The sequence below is a fragment of the Amblyomma maculatum genome, chromosome 1, assembly GCF_055883805.1.
Source record: "Amblyomma maculatum isolate TAMU_Amacu chromosome 1, ASM5588380v1, whole genome shotgun sequence".
Taxonomy (NCBI): Eukaryota; Metazoa; Arthropoda; class Arachnida; order Ixodida; family Ixodidae; genus Amblyomma; species Amblyomma maculatum.
In genome coordinates, this window is record NC_139344.1 from 294,896,078 (window position 1) to 294,913,602 (window position 17,525).

General features: G+C 46.2%; 1 protein-coding gene across 2 annotated transcripts in view; it reads left to right on the plus strand.

Annotated features, from left to right (window-relative positions):
• Positions 1–17,525, plus strand: part of wcy (WW domain-containing adapter protein with coiled-coil wacky) — a 235,541-nt gene that overhangs the window by 47,161 nt on the left and 170,855 nt on the right. For both annotated transcript variants that reach the window (XM_084591604.1, XM_084591603.1), the window contains exon 4: positions 9,592–9,639. In XM_084591604.1, the coding sequence (XP_084447730.1) occupies positions 9,592–9,639 (48 nt within the window). The remainder of the gene's footprint in view (positions 1–9,591; positions 9,640–17,525) is intronic.

Below are 17,525 nucleotides of genomic sequence, written 5' to 3' on the forward strand. Positions count from 1 at the left end.
TGTCACGATCAGTAATAAGGAATGGGAATTTCTAGAAAGGTATGCAGGCTACCAAAAATTGTGAAGGTTTTTTTTCCCACCACACAGTAGCTGTTGTTTCTTCTTAGCCCTTGTTACTGTCTGGCAGGCAATATTCTCTCCTCCCTAGGTGATCCCTCATTTCCTTTGCCCTACGGCTTGTACTTGTGGTTGCGCCAAGGGTTTTGATGGATCTTCTTTGCATGTGCTGTTGGAACACTCGCTCTCAATGTTGCTGGGTTTGTCGTGATGTAGTTTTTTATCAGTTCATGGTTGTATTGTCTGTTCCATCCAATGCCACCTCGGCCTGCCTTTACAGAGGTTGGTTTTAGCCTTCACATCACCTTTTGACGATTTCTTTTGCCACTACGGTTTTTTTATTTTGTGTTTATATTTTTTATGCATTTTAAGGTTTTCGTACCGTAATCTTCATGTTCTTTGTCACTTTTGCATTTCAGGCTATCGATTTTAATCACTTCAGAGCATTTTGTAAACGTGACGTTTTTAGGTCTATTTTATCACATTTGACACGCCTGCAACTGAAGGCGGCACCAGCGGAGCAAGTTAAAAAGGAGGAGGACGAGATAAAAAAAAAAGACGTATAAATGCGTCCTTTCCGAAGTAACTTTCAGTTGCAAGTCTAGCGTGTGTCCTGTCTGCCTACCTGCATTGTGTGTCTTTTTTTGTGTGCTAGCACATAGCCTGAAATAGGACAAAGAGGAACGAACAAAAAAAAATGACAACACAGGCGCAGACTTCCAACTGTTTAATTATGACTGAAAGCACATGCTGTATACGTGAGGAACCAAGGCACATAACCACTGCTATCAATCACGCAAGACATGATAAAAAGTAAAAAAATGCTATCGTAAGCTTCTTTTACTTTACTCATTGTTGCAGAAGGCCAGATAAAAAGCAAAGCTATTGTTTCTGAAAAAAACAAACAAACTTAAAAAAGGGTGTTTGGGGACTATATTCGGTGCAGCCTAGAGACGATAGTTGGAAAAGACCAGTTTCTTTTGTCAGGAGCTCAAGTGCGACGGTGGTGTGCATCAAAGCTTCCTGGCTGCCACGACAGGTTTTTCTATTGACATTCAAAGTCTCTCTTATTCCGTACCCCATGCCGGTTTGTTTGATGCAATGCGTCAAAGTATACGTCAAGCGGTGAAATAGGTTTCCAGAATAGAGCAGGTGTGAGCATGGAACATGTTTTAGAATTGTTGAGGTTTTGCCTCAGTTTCACTGTTCTTGAATTGAAAGGCAAACATTTTCTTCAAAAAGCTGGAATTTGTGTAGGATCATGAGTGGCACTTGTGCTCTGTAATATTTGGCTGCATTTCACCAGGGCATTAAATGAAGATAGTTCCATCAGCAGGTTGTGCGTATGTTCCAATATGTGAACAGTTATCTGGTGTTAGAAACTGCCTCCAGAAAATTAACTGCACGACGTTGTCACTAACATTCTAGGACTATTTACATCATCGTCCTAGGGCTTAACCTTCACACACAAGTTAGCTACTGACAATACACTACAGTACCTTGATCTCAAGCTTGAATTTACGTCTAACACATTTGCTGGTCGTATAATCCAAGAACCCAAAAAGAACCCACTGCTGTTTGGAAGCGCACACTCCAAGCTTGTAAAACATAATCTTAGCCTGCCAGTCTGCCCAAGAAAAATCTTGCAACCATAAAATCGAGTCAAGCTTCCGCTCTGCAGTTTATCGAGCCCATGTGAAAGCTTGTTGCAGAAGCTAAAAGGGTGCAAAAAGAAGGATGAGAATGTGAGGGATTCACCATGTTTCCCACAATGGGAAAAAAGTGGAAAACCTGTATGGTGTCAGTATAGTCTTCTCGGCACTGATTAAGCTGAGTAGCGTCTGCCCTTTGGCGTCTACAGAAAAGCAAACCAAGCCTCAGTAGAACAAGAATAACGAAAAAAAGTTCACCGAGTTTGCTTCAGGTCTTGTGTACTAAATTCTCCTCACATCGGGCAGACTGGTAGATGTTTTAATGTACGGGCCCGTGAACATAACTTGGCAATAAAGAACACTGGAGCCCATCCAGCAGCCCATTGTAAGAACTGTGAAGGCAAGGACAAGGACAAAAAAAAGTACCTTGCGCTCCAGTTTGTTGCAAAATCACGTTTTTGTTTAAATCAAGCGATAAGACAGAAAGGGAGGTTGTTGAAGCTTTTCAAACATTTTAAAAAACTGGTGAGAGATGTTTCAGCATTCCATCTATTTCACTTTCCTCAAATCGCGTTTTTGGAAGGCCACTTGTGTAAATTTTCTGGTGTCTTCCATGCCCCAGTTTTAGTTGTATACTTTTTCAGGTTTGGAATTGCAGTTTGTTACACAGGTGCAGCGGTGCAGCGGTGGCGTAGTGGTAGAACATCCGCCTCGCATGCAAGAGGACCAGGGCTCAAATCCCGGTGCCGTGCAATTCTCCACCGGATTAAAAAAAAAAAAAAAGCGTGTCGATGGAATTGCATAAACAGGTTTGGGGTGCGACCTGATGCCGGTGAACACCTCCGGCAATGCACTCCCTCAACAGAACAGGAGTTGGCCACCCTGGTGGCCAACTCCTGTTCTGTTGAGGGAGTGATGGTTGGCCACCCTGGTGGCCAGCACTACTGGTGCAGTAATTGGCCGCAACTTCTCATGATTAGTTCCATAAAACCCCGGCCCTCAGTCACCAGCGGCTACGTAACAACTGACCACGGCGGCGGTCAGGCCTCTGACGCAGCAGGGGGTGCTAAGAATTCCAGGCTCTGCTGGACAGGCCACCATTGAAAATTGACCTTGGCAACGTTTAACGCTAGAACCCTAGCCAGTGAAGCTAGTTTAGCAGTGCTGTTAGAGGAACTAGAGGGTATGAAATGGGATATCATAGGGCTTAGTGAGGTTAGGAAGCCGAATCAGGCATTTACTGTTCTAAAGGATGGGCATGTACTATGTTATTGAGGTTTACCGGAGAGGCGAGAACTAGGAGTAGGTGTCCTTGTCAATAAGTATATAGCGGGTAATATAGATGAATTCTATAGTATTAATGAGAGGGTGGCAGGCATCGTAATTAGGCCTAATAAGCGGTATAAACTGATGGTTGTACAGGCCTACGCACCTACATGTAGTTATGATGACCAGGTAGTTGAAAGCTTCTAAGAAGATGTAGAATCTGCAATGCGAAAAGTAAAGACGCAGTATACTGTACTAATGGGAGTCTTCAATGCCAAAGTAGGGTAAAAGCAGGCAGGAGACCAGGCAGTAGGGGACTATGGCATTGGTTCTAGGAATAGCAGGGGGGAGTTACTAGTTGAGTTTGCAGAGCGCAATAACTTAAGAATCATGGATACCTTCTTCAGCAAACGGAAGAATCGGAAATGGACATGGAAAAGTCCTAACGGGGAGACTAAAAATGAAATTGGCTTCATACTGCGTTCAACCCCCGCCATTATGCAAGATGTAGAGGTAATCGGGAAAGTGCGATGCAGTGACCACAGGATGGTGAGGTCCCGAATTAGCCTAAATCTGAAGAAGGAACGCAACAGATTAGTAAGAAAGAAACCCATCAACGAATTAGCGATGAGGGGGAGGGCAGAAGAGTTCAGGATCTCGCTACAGAATAGATATTCAGCTCTAACCGAGGATGCCGACATTACCCTAGAAGCAATGAACAATAATTTCAGAGATATCATTACTGAGTGCGCGGTAGAAGTAGGCGGTAGGATAGTTAGGATACCGGTAAGCTGTCTAAGGAGACGAAAGATTTGATTAAGAAACGCCAGAGTATGAAAGCTTCCAATCCAACAGACCAGATCGAATTGGCCGAGATATCAAAGCTAATCAATAAGCGCAAGGTAGCCGATATAAGGAAGTATAACATGGAGAAAATTGAGCATGCTCTAAAGAACGGGGAAAGCCTTAAAGCGGTAAAGAAGAAATTGGGCATAGGCAAAAAGCAGATGTATGCGCTAAGGGACAAGGCGGGCAACTCATCACGAATATGGACAAGATAGTCAAAGTAGCCGAGGATTTCTATACAGATCTCTACAGTAGCCAAAGTAGTCAGGACCGTAATGAGATTGGCATTAGGGAAAAACAGTCAGACGTTCCACTAGTGACGAAGGACGAGGTCAAGAAAGCATTAGAAACTATGAAAAGGGGAAATCAGCTGGAGAGGATCAGATAACTACAGATTTGCTGAAGGACGGGGGGGATACAGTGCTAGAAAAACTGGCCACCGTGTATACGCGGTGCCTGGTGTCATCGACGGTACCGGAACCATGGAAGAACACAAATATTATCTTAATTCATAAGAAAGGGGATGCTAAGGACCTTAAAAATTACTGACCAATCAGCTTATTGTCTGTTACGTATAAGGTATTTACTAAGGTAATCGCTAATAGAATCAGGACAACCTTAGACTGCAATCAAGGAAAGGATCAAGCAGGTTTTCGGAAACTGTACTCTACTATCGATGATATCGATACCACCAACCAGGTGATAGAAAAATGCTCAGAATATAACCAGCCCTTATACATAGCATTCATTGATTACGAAAAAGCATTTGACTCAGTAGAAACTTCGGTGGTGATGCAGGCAATGCGAAATCAGGGGTAGACGAGCCGTACGTGAAAGTGCTGGCAGATATATATAGTGGCTGCACAGCAACCATAGTTCTGCATAAAGAAAGTAACAAAATTCCCATAAAGAAAGGTGTTAGGCAAGGAGACACAATCTCCTCAGTACTATTCACAGCTTGCTTAGAGGAAGTATTCAGAGACTTGGAATTTGAGCTGTTAGGGATAAGGATAGATGGGGAATACCTCAGTAATTTGCAATTTGCTGATGACATTGCCTTGCTAAGTAACTCGGGAGATGAACTGCAAATAATGATTGATGACCTAGACAGGAAAAGTAGATAGGTATACTTGAAAATCAATATGCAGAAGACTAAAGTTCAACAGCCTCGGGAAGGAACAGCAGTTTACGTTAGTTAGCGAAGCACTGGAAGTAGTAGGCGAATATGTCTACTTAGGTAATAACCGCAGATCCGGACCAGGAAAAGGAAATAAGAAGAATAAGACTGGGATGGAGCACATTTGGCAAGCACTTGCAGATTATGACTAGCAGCTTACCGGTATCGCTCAAGAGGAAAGTATACAACAGTTGCATCTTACCTGTACTCAGCTATGGGGCTGAAACGTTGAGGCTAACCAAGAGGGTTCTACTTAAGCTGAGGACAACCCAGAGGGCTATGGAACGAGAAATGGTAGGGGTAACATTAAGAGACAGGAAGCGTGCAGAGTGGGTCAGAGAAATAAGTCAAGTTACCGACATTCTATTGGAAATCAAGAAGAAATGGGCATGGGCGGGACATGTAGTGCGAAGAGAGGATAACCGATGGTCGCTTAGGATAACAAACTGGATTCCAAGGGAAGGAAAGCGTAGCAGGGGGCGGCAGAAAGTTAGGTGGGCGGATGAGGTTAAGTAGTTCGCAGGGGTCAAGTGGATGCAGCTAGCACAGAACCGGATTAATTGGAGAAATATGGGAGATGCCTTCGCCCTGCAGTAGGTATAGTCAGGATGATGATGATGATGAGACAGCTTTATGTTCACCTTTTTTCCTTGTTATTTCCATTCCGTCATACATTCTGTTACCTGGTATTAATGTTCATCTCGATAGTTGTTCCATGTTTTTTCTATTTTGCCATTGTTTGTCTTACATTATAGGGTTTCATCCCTGCTTTTAACGTTCACCTTTACTTTTGAGCTCTGTTTATACCTTCACGCCACTGTTGTTTTTCCATACAGCTACATGATGTTTTACAGCCTTACCATTGTTTTCAACTCTTTCAGCTGCATTTTCACTCATCTTTACTCAGTCTGATTGCAGCCTTTTTCTTTTTTTTCACGCGAAGCTTCTTGGGGCTTAACGTTTCAGTGCTCTGCTTTTTATCTGGTCTTCCGCAAGGATGAGACGTTTACCTATAAAGTAAAAGAAAATTACGATAGCATTTCTTTTTTTAACCATGTGATGCATGATTGATAGGAGTGGTTGAGCACCTCGGTATCTTTCGGTCATGATTAAACAGCTGGAAGTCTGCGTCCGTGTTGTCGTGTTTTGTTCCTTGCTTTCTTGTCCTGTTTCAGTAGCGCAGTTTTACGTTTTAACTATAATGTTTCAGAATGTTAGAAAAAAAGGTGTTTATCAGTTCTGCATGCTTCCTATGTTTGTGCATTAGTCACCATGCCAGTGATACAAGGGTTAGGTGTTCTTGTAATTTTTATACTCTGTCAGTTGTTTGCTTGAATAAACTTTGATCACATTTCGAAAGCTATGCCAAAGCACCGCTGTTATGTAACAGTTTCTGTAGGTGTGTGGTTTTAGTGTTAAAACAGAATAGAAACACTGGATTACAGGGTATTGTTCAGAGTTCATAAGCCTAATCAATGCCCTCAAAACATACTTTGCACAACTGTCAACTGGGTTGAAAACCGAATGGTCAGTTTCGACAATTACAGTGCGCACAGGCTTCACAAATTTCAAGTGCCTTGAACTTTTATTAGTGATGCTGGCACTTTGGCTTGCTGTCTCGGCCAGATATCAGGTCTCCTTCAGCAGGGGAGAGGTAAAAGCCTACCTCTTCAAGGAATAACCTACTCATTGGGGAGAGGAAGGCATGCTACACAAGCAGTGGGGTGCAGGGCAGATGCATTGACAAGGGGGAAGCCGTAGCCTCCTATATTATATATGCCCGATCAACCACTCCGCCATGGCCGTTCAAGATTGCTATCTTAAAGCATGGGTTTTTGGCGCCGTTTCATGTGATGCACCAAAAGCAGGTTGCTCGTCGTGATCGTGCGCATTTCCACAATAAGGCACTCGCACCACAAGGCTTCCGTTGCACGCACCGCGCATTATTTTGCGCGGTGATTCCACCCGCAACCTGTTATGTCCCAGCATTTGATCCTAAAAGGGGCTGGAACGTAACGACACGAGTGCAAACAAATGCATGCAAAATAATGAGTTTTGACCACAGAAATGTACAAAATTAGGTAAAATTGTGCAAACGGGGCAAAAATGCAGGCCGGGAAAACGAAAAGACAGAACTTTTGAACAGCTGTATGTGCAACCTATTTACCTGTTGTATGGAATACACCACTGCATGAATTTAATTAAACAAGCCGATAGCTCTTGCTAAATATGTTAAAATTCCTGTGTGGGTTTAAGATTTCTGGAGCACTACGTGCACATGTTACTTCAATAGCCTAGTAGCTGCGCTGATCAAGATGTTACTTTATCTAGAAGTCAATGAGGTCCTTGAGCACTTTACACAGTTAAGGGTGATGCATACATACTGTACAGTTGTTGAATGTGAAATAATTTAAGCATAGACGGAAGTAAAATCACCCGAGTCCACATTAACGCGTGGTATATATAACGTCAGAAATAATTACAAAGCAAGCTGCAGAGGGTCGTCTTCATTTAATTCCGTGTGCCGAAAGGGATTAATAGAGGGTATTGATACTGGCGCACAGCATGCTGCGGACAATGGCTAATTTCGCCACATGGCGACTGGTTGCGCACTCTCCTGCTCTCCTCGCCAAGCCCTTGCCGTGGTTAAGAAGCCCAGTCACTAGATGAATATGATAGAGGAGGACTTTCCGCTGCCTGCCCATGACAGCAAGCATTGCAATGTAAGCACTCCGTTTCAGAAAATCTTATTGTAGCTCGTCATAAAAAGGCGCTTCCAACTTTTGGCCTCCCACCTACCCACTCTGGCTCCCTCAGGTTCAGTGGAGAAGGTGAATCCATCTAGTATAACATGTATGAATCTCGACCGCCAGAGGCAGCACCATTACTAGGGGCATTTTTTGTTGCTCATTTTGCAGGCGTTTCCAGGGCACTTCTTGCACACACACTTTATTTCGATGCATACACGATGCTCGCGCACTTGAAATGATTATTTTTGGGTGGATGAACTTCTGTTTGTAGACCTACGCTCCAAATTATGTCTTTGAGTGCTAGAGTGATACCTTCTCCCTGTTGGGCTCTTATCTACGGCTGCAGTAGCTTAGAAAGCATTTATTTTCAGTCAGCGAATCCCAGCCGCGCTGGCTGTGCAATATCAGTGCACGTTAAACAACCACAGGTGGTCGAAATTTCCGGAGCCCTACACTGTGATGTCTCTGATAGCCTGAGTCGCTTTGGGACGTTAAACCCCACAAGCCAAACCAATAGTTATGCTGATTTTGCCGTGCACAAATGCACTAAATATTCAAGACAGCTGATTAAGGTACCAGTCTCGAGTTAGTCGAAGAGAATGCGCGAGTTGGTACCTGGACATTGCCTTTTCTCAGTCAGCTGAGCTGCCAATCATACAACCAGGAATCGGTGTTGGAGGCGAGGAGTTATTAAATGGTTCTTTGTCTGACAAGGCTACCTACCACAGGAGGCTTCTGCGGTGCCGCTTCCATAGCTGCTCGAGTAGGCAACGCTTGTCTCTGCGTTGGGAAAGGACAAGAAGTGTCATGAAAGTTCCTGTGTCTCTATAGGCTGCTAAATCTCATCCTGCGTGCCACTGCTCTATGGCAAGGCCAGCAGAATTGGTGGAAAGCATAGCACACTGTGCCGACACTGGTGGCATACTCTAGGGGCCGCTATCTTGCCGCAGCACAGGCGCGCCGACACTATTCTTTCTTGTGCTGTGGCCCTGTTGTGGCCTTGAACGCGACGGTCGGCATCCTTTGACCTCTGTGCCCATGACTGAGCAGGGATAATATAGGAGGCTGTGAGGAAGCTGTCACCCCCTTTGGCCTGGTTGCTTGTAAGCAGATTTTGGCCTTTCTAGGGACTATGTCACGCAGCAGTTTGGCAGTCAACCAGCATGAGAGCTAGTGTTGAGTTCTTAACTGTTACTTTCTCTGTTTCTTTCTTCATGTATTATTTTATGCTGTAGTATTTTGCACCCATGTTGAAACATGCCAGTGGTAGAGAGCGTCCTGTCCTCACAGCAGACGCTACCACTGGCATTCTAGGGACTATGTCATGCAGCAGTTTGGCAGTCAACCAGCATGACAGCTAGTGTTGAGTTCTTAACTGTTACTTTCTCTGTTTCTTTCTTCATGTATTATTTTATGCTGTAGTATTTTGCACCCATGTTGAAACATGCCAGTGGTAGCGTCTGCTGTGAGGACCGGACGCTGTGATTGCACTATTATGTGTCATATGTGCAAGTATCTGCACCACAAGTCGCAACATAGGCTAATCTACAGGTGCAGCAGGTTTGCTTCTGGGCCATTAATTGATGATGAGACATATTCACTCTTCTTAAGCTGAATGGCTTACCTCTTGAGCTGATCTTGCCTTTTTCTATTGTATGCAAGCTGTCAAGAATAACCAATTTGCTTATTTGCATATTTATTTTTATATTAGCTCCTGCCTAATGGAGCCTAATTGTGTTCACAGTCTGCTCGTGCTCATTGATCAGAAATCATAATTAAGTTAGTAGTTACAACTTTAAGAATCATGACGCATTCTTTTTTCTTTGTGTTAATCTACTTACAGGGTACATTAGGTATGTTCATGAGAGCAAGTACAAGAATTCCTCATCAGGTAAATCTTTTCAATATTCTCCAGTTTTTTTGTTTTTTTTTCCTGGCAAACGTACGAATGATAGGATGTCCAGCTTGTTATATATGCTTTAAATATTTTCATTCAGTATAACAAGGACTAAGCCATTTAAAATCCCATCAAAAGGAAAGGTACTACAGGAAATTTTTCTCTTCTGTCTTCATTGTGGCTTGCATTCAACGATATCGGGAAGCTCCTGTTTGTATCTGAGAATAATGATTTTTTTCTTTTTTGTGTATGCAAATTGCAGCTATTTGGGCAAGGACTTCTGTAGGCTTTTTTTTTAAATGTTTCTTAGCTTCAGTGAAGTAAGAGGCCAACCTTTGACCTTAGCCGCGTGACTGGAATCTTCAACCAGTACTCAATTTGGGAAGCACAGCACAGAGTGATGTTGTCGAGTCGTAGAACTGATTCATCAATGAGGACATTACTGTTGAACCACCAGCTAAAATTGGGCTAGACATGTTAAAGCCCCACCCAATAGATCATTTGTACCAGCTGAGCAAACAGTATTCTCCCTATGCAGCACTGTGCTGCCTCTGTGATGTTTCTGCCACGTGATGGCAATCTGACTGAGGGAATGGTTCATGTGCACAGCAGTGCATGGGCGATTGTTGCTTTTTAGTGCCTAGTAGCTTGCTTATGGGGAATAACCCTTCAAGGACCTTGTCATTTTGGTGAGCAGAAATTGTTGCAAAAAGCAGTACGTTGACATCTTTCTATGTACCTTACCAGTGCCTTCTAAATGTATTCTTTATTGCCCTGCCATGGTAGCTTTTACTGTAATTGGCTATGGTTCCAAGGTTTAAGACTGGAACTAAGATGAGTGCAGGAAGTTTGTCACTAAAGCAATAATCATACCAGGTTCGAACACTTGAAATAATTTCTAAATCTAGGAACTATGGGCAGTACTCTCAACCGCAGTGGTCATCGGTAACTGTTAAAAGCCACCCTAGTCAGGTGGCTAATGCACAACTTTTAAATCAGCACAGTTTAGTAGGTGCTAGGCAAGACCATGCCGTATCGCTTTTATTATACAATATAATCTTGATGATAGGAATCTCGCGGTGTCACGAAAAAATTTTTGTCGTCTAATATTTCATATCCAAAGCCAACAAAATTCATATGCAGAAGCATGAAAAATACATGGGATTTATTTATTGCCATGCAGTCACAGTTGACGATGTCAAGTGCGCACAGTGCAACTAGCAATTGCAACATTTGGAGCTCACGCTGCCACTCCCTGCATGTACAACATGACTAGTCTGTCAACTCATCATTCATGGCAATGTGCAGTTGGCTATATGCGGGCCACTGTTGGCAGTGTGTGCCATCGACAGGTGATCACAGTGCTGTCAATGCACGAGGGTGCAGGAACAAGATCCGAAATTCTGCATATTGTACTACACTAGGCAATCTAGTTGGGGAATTTCATATCTTTTAATTACATCACTATCACCAAACTATGCTAACTTTAAAGTTATTGTTAATTAGGATGGCTTCTACTAATGTGTCATGGCTAATAGTGCACTTGGGGTCTTTTTGTCCCAATTAGGGATTTTTTTAACTCTTTCGGGACCGCTCCATAGGCCATCGTGTAAAAATGCACGATCAAATCGCGCGCGCTCTCAAGCTCAAATATCCGCTCATTGGAACGCGTGTCGCCATCTAGTGAGTAGTCTAGTATCTAAACTTTCGGTTTTGGTGTAGTTTGCCTTTTTCACGGCAGGCGGCGACGCGGGAGAGATTTTAATCTTTGGCGCGGCGGCGGCGCAGATTGAGAACCATGGCGTCAACCTCGCGTCAGGCCGCGCAAGTGGTGCAAGAAAGCACACACAAAAAAAATGTTGTACATAAGCCTCCCACTTTTTTTTGTCTTGAAGTTAGAAAAGAGGCATTGTATCACATTTTGTATATTCTGAAATATTTTTATTACTCTTTTTTATTTCCGTATTCAAGAATTTCCTTCTTTTTTATGTTTTTTTAAGAAGAAAAGTTATATTTTGAGAATTTTTTGTGATATCATGTATATTTTTAAGGCATCTCAATTTTTTTCTCGTGAAAGTGCGTTCATTTAGCTGCATAACAATACATGTTACAACAAGCTAGCAGAAAATGTCATTGAATAAAAAAATATTTTCTAAGTTGTATCACAATTGCCTTCTTTTCGGGCGGTCCCGAAAGAGTTAAGCATTCATATTACATGGTTGCCTTGATCATTTGTGCACTTCTTTTGTCGCCAGCCTCGGAAAATGTCTGCCAGGCGACAGTTGCTTCACTGCATCCTAACCTGATTGCTGCATCCAAATGCGGGGCACGTTAAAGGAAAACTGAGGAGAAGTTCAAGTTAGCTTATACTGTCAAAATACTTTTACTGAAAGAAAGAATTGAAATATGTATATCGCCACCATAGCCCATTCTCGCTAGTGCCGTGTTGAATGGAGGCTGACTGACAAATGTGCATTAAAATTATGTATTTTGTAGTAGGTTTTGTTTTTAAACTGCTGTTTTTTTTTTTTTGTGATGCAAAGAAGATGGGGAGAATCTAAATCTTATGTAAGCTAACGAAAAACTCTTTGATGACACCGGCCAGTTTTGGTGTATTTAGTTTCGGAACTTTGTTGCTATGGGCTTTGCATGCCCACATGGTGTCATTTTTAACATGCCTTGATTTACAAGTGCTTCCAGAGCAGCAGAGGAAATCCAAGTGCCACACTCATTCCTCAGCAAGCACCTCCTGATTTAACCCTTTCACTGTCGGCTGTTTCTGACCGGGACGCACCCCCAGTGTCGGCTTGGTTTCAGAGAACGAGCATATCAGGGAACGAGCATAAAGATTTATTTTGCATTATGATGGGTATACAAATAAATTAGTCAATGCAATTTGTACATTTCAGTGTTCTGCAGGTGTTTAAATAAACATCATCATTATCAGTCTGACTATAAATGATATATGATAAAATAAAAAAAAACACGCTCAATACTTCTTCAGAGTGTGGTAGATCCTGAGTCCGAATCCGAGCTTGGCTGGTAATCAGAACCCGAAGAGCCATCGCTCCAGTCAGCCGTCGAAGGTCCCGCGCGGTCCGCCATCCGAAAGTAAGCGCGCGCGGAGGGCGCACATTCAGTGGCCAGCACAAGGGAGAGAAACGGCGCGTAGTGAAGTCGAAAGAGAAAAAGATGGACAGAGGCTAAAACACTCGTATGCTGCTGCTGCTAACGGCAAGCTGTCCTCAAGCGAGGGCGCGTGGAGAGAGCGAATGCAGCAATCGAGTCGTATGTCAGTCGGAGGGAACCGCGTGCGGCCCTGAACTTACCACGCCGTAGCGGAAGCGCGACAAAGAATAAAAATAAAAACCTCCAAACCTGCCGCAGATGGCAGAACAAACTTTGAACCCATAACCGCACGCGCGCGCCGAAGGATCACTCGCTCGAGAGAGTAGTGTCACGGAGCGACCACGCCCCCTCCCACGAGCAAAGAACGGGCGGGCGCGGTCGCACCATACTCTTCCATATATGTGTCATATCGGCGCAGAGCGAGCATATCAGCTTGTAGAAAGACTCAACAGATGGCGGAGCAAGTCCAAGCGCGGTAGCTTTACGGTGTGGCGCGAAGATTTGAACGCAAGATAGAATACGTACGGGTACGTTATTGACACTGCGGGGAGGAAACGCGAATGCGTACCGGTACGTTCGTGACAGTGAAAGGGTTAAAAAATCAGTATGAAATTTATAGAGGTTTTGCTATGGTTTGGTTTATAAAGTCATGGAGGGGGCTATCAGGGACACCTTTCTGGCATCGACATTTGCACAGTACGGATCCACCCACATGAAGACCATCATTGCTTGGCGGCGATGATGGGCTGACAAGGTGCAGGTTGTGGGCGATTCCTCTGCCCGAGGGATGCTCACGACAAATACACAGCGGGCCGTGTAACAAACATCTTTAATCTCACAGGGGTCGTCGAAGGTGGTGCTAGGTCGTCGTCCGGGGGGCTGCAGCCTGCGGGTCGTCTTCCGTGAAGAATCGCCAGGCGCGAAGCAGGAGCGAAGCAGGAACGAAGAGCAGGAGCGAAGAGAGAGCGAGACGGCGGCGCGTGCCTTCTTTTATAGCCCCCTCGCGCGGGACCGGTTATCCCCGAACGAGTGGGGAGAGGGAGAGGGAAACAGGCAGCGCGCAGGGAGCATTGGGAAGTGGCGCGGCCTTCGAATGCGCGGCGCGCCACGGGCCCACATCTTCCCCCCCCTCAGCATCCGACCCGGGCTCCGCCAACAGCCGGGCCATGTCCATGTCCGAGCCCGGGTCGGCGTAAAATATGAAGGCTTGTCGCCTGGCTCTGGCGGGATGCCATCTCAGCTGGTCCGTGGGACGGGAGAAGCAGCAGGCATGGCGGGACTGTTCCGGCTGGTCCCTCTCCGGCAGCGGCCACATCCTAGGGGTCACAGCGCAGCTGGGCTCGGCCACGGATACGACTCGCAGCGGCCCTGAGCTGCTGCTCTACATCGTTGACCCCTTTCCACGTGGCGCCGTGCTGGATGCACATTGCGGCAGGCGTTTCCGCCCCGGGCACACCTGGCTTCCTGAGGCCCGTACTCCAGGCCTGGGCAGCGGGCTCCAATCCAGACTCGTTGAAGGCGGCCAGCATGGCCGCGCTGGTCACAATGATGTTTCACAAACCACTACAAACTAGGGGGGTACCCCCTGTTTAAGTGGCCCCTCCTTGAACCATGCGCTGGGTGCGGTTTCCCGCCCCAGCGACGGTAGTTCATCTGGCTGCTGCAAAATCTTATCAGAATGCATTCTGAAAGAAGCAAAGACGTTAGACAAAGTAGTGCACTACCTTGGCCTTAGGTTATAGCGTCGGTTGCGAGCCGGGTTGCTACCTGTACGCCTTACTTTGGGGGAGATCGCTGCATCGCTTTGAGCTTCCCCCGCTTCGCAGTTATCGTCCTTGCGAAGGTGGTAAGCTTTCAAGTCTGCGACGTGCACCGGACCAGCGGTTTCACCGCTCGCCAACAACCGCAGCTGGTAGGTGAGTGGCGTAGTCCGTGCCGTAACTTCGAACGGTCCAACCCACTTGTGCGCTAGCGACGCGGCGAAACCACGCGCTGCGTTACTAAGCGGGTGCGTTCTTTTCAGTACCAAGTCGCCCGTGTTGAAAACGACGTGACGACGACCTTTGTTGTACTGATCCGCTTGCTCTATGCGCGCGACATCGAGGTTTTCACGAGCCGCGCGCTGTGCTGCCTCAAGGCACTCGCGGAGCTTTGCCGCGTACTGCGTAAGCGGAGGGGGCACGGGCCCCGCCGCGTCAAGTAGGGCGTTCTCTAGCGGAAAAGCGATCTCTTTCCCAAAATTCAAGTAAGCAGGTGTCATACCCACCGACCTGTTCACGGTTGTTCTAGTGGCGAAAGCCAGTTTGGACAGCCGTGCGTCCCAATCTCTGTGCTGCTCGGTCGTCGCGACCAGCATACTCTTAACATTCCGATTCACTCTCTCGGTTATGTTGCTCTGAGCGTGGTAGGGACTCGTTTTCCTGTGGCGGATTTGAAGCGCCCGACAGGAATGAACAAAGACTTTTCTTGTGAAATACGAGGCATTGTCTGTAATCAGGTCGGAAGGGAAACCGAAACGAGTGAATGTCTCCAACAGTTTCTCCCAAATCCGTTCTGACACAAGCTTCCTAAGGGGGAAAACCTCAACCCACTTGGAATAGTGGTCCGTTATTACCAGGATATATTGGTGTCCGCGCGCGGAGCGAGGGAGGGGTCCCATGATATCGCACGCGACCACTTGCCACGGATACAGTAAAAGCTCGTTAATTCGAACCGCAAGGGGACGCCATCTCAGTTCGAATTAAACGAAGTTCGAACTAACGAAAGCAATGAAGAAAAACAGAACACCGCGACCAGGAAGCAGCAGGGCATGGCGCCAGTTCAATTTAATGTTTGAAAAAAATCCGTAATTGTGGTCTGCATTTTTTCTTTGAAGGCAACAGCAAGCACTTTTTGCTCTAAAGAGCGAATGTTGCGGAAGGCTTCCTCTTCGCTTTCTTGAAAACTGAAGAACAGGCGGGCGGCATTAAGTCCGGCCATGACTTCCGCAGCGGAGGGCCGCACCGGTGCCTCGTCGTGTTCCTCGTCGTCGTCACTGGCAGCGACAGGCTCTATGTTTTTAACTTGGGAAATGATGTCCTCGTCTGTGGTCACACCACAGACAACTGCGCTCGCATCCACGTCTACGTAGTCGACAAAGGAAACGTCGTTCAGAACGTCCGACATGGAAGCGATGACGCTAGTGACGCAGTCTCCGTGCGCAGGTGGCTCGTCCACGTGCTCGCCTTGCGTGGTGAAGCCACAGTGGCGATAGCAATTGGCTATTGTAGCCCCTGTCACTTGTTCCCAAGCACACACAAGCATATGCAGTGCACTCAAGAGCGTCACTTCGTAATTCTGGCATAGAATAATTCTTTCTAGTATGTGGCGCCGATAAAATGTCTTCAAATTTATTATAATGCCCTGGTCCATGGGCTGCAGCACTGCCGTTGTGTTGGCTGGAAGAAAGGCCAACTCAACGGCATTCGTTTGAACTTCAATCTTGTGCGCAGAGCAGTTATCGACAAGAAGAAAGATTTTGCGGCCACAGCGCTCGAACTTCTTGTCTACCTTCATGAGCCACTGCTTAAACAACTCTCCAGTCATCCAAGCCTTCCTGTTTGCCGCGTAGTCTGTTGGGAGGGACCTGATGTTCTTGAAGCAGCGAGGATTGCTCGACTTTCCTACCACGAACAGCGGTAGCTTTTCACTTCCGGTCATATTTGCCGCAACCATCACCGTTACTCGCTCTTTGCTTCGTTTACCCCCCGTACACTTGTCATCTTTGTACGTGATCGTTTTGGCAGGCAGTAACTTGAAAAATAAGCCTGTCTCATCGGCATTAAAAATGTCCTGCGGAGAGTACTTCCGTAGGTAGCCTTGTAGGACCTCGGAGCGCCAACTTTCACATGTTTCCAAGTTAACTGCCTTCATCTCTCCTGACACCGCACGAAACACAAGGTCGTACCTTTCACGGAAGCGGTGCAGCCACCCATCTGAAGCTGCGAAGTCGTAGCCCAGCCGCAGGGCGAAGTCCGCTGCCTTCGCCAATATGACGGGGCCACTCAGCAGTATGTCCTGAGCACGCATCTCCTTAATCCAGACGAGAAGCGCTTTTTCGAGGTCGGGGTACTTTGCCAGCCGCATCCTCTTCCTTTCGCTGGCAACTTCCGCCTCTAAGGCGTCTTCAATCGCCCTCTTATTTTTTATGTGAGTGGACAGCGTGCTCTTCGGCATTCCATGCTTCTTGGCGATTTCTTGTTTCGACAAGACTCTGGCGTCCACTTCCCGTAAGATGTCGCATTTATCCTTCAGTGTTTTGGCGTGGTATTTACCGCGGGCGCACGCCATTCTGAAACCGCACGTCAGCACAGCGAAGCACACCACCGAGGCCTAACTTTTCAAGCGATCCGCACAAAAAAGGTCGTAAGCACGCCGAAAACCAGAAAACTCGAGGCTGCCGAAAGCGGCCGAGACCACCGCGAGTTCAGAACATAGACGTTGACGGAGGCTCCTCTTATTCGTTCAATTCTCGAATGCTAGCGGAGCTGCGATGTACTGGATTCGCTGTATTTTTTGTGCTGGTTGCGCCATCCATCGGTTAACAACTGCAGCTATACGACAAGAGTCTTAGGCCTCTGAGATCAGCGGCTCAAAACCGGAAACCGCAGTTCTCGGAGGTAGAGAGAGGGCGTAGCTGTTGCCACAGCTGCCACCCCTTGCCCTCCAGCCTCTGCGCCGGGTGCTGGCACCGGTTTTACCCGGTTTTACCC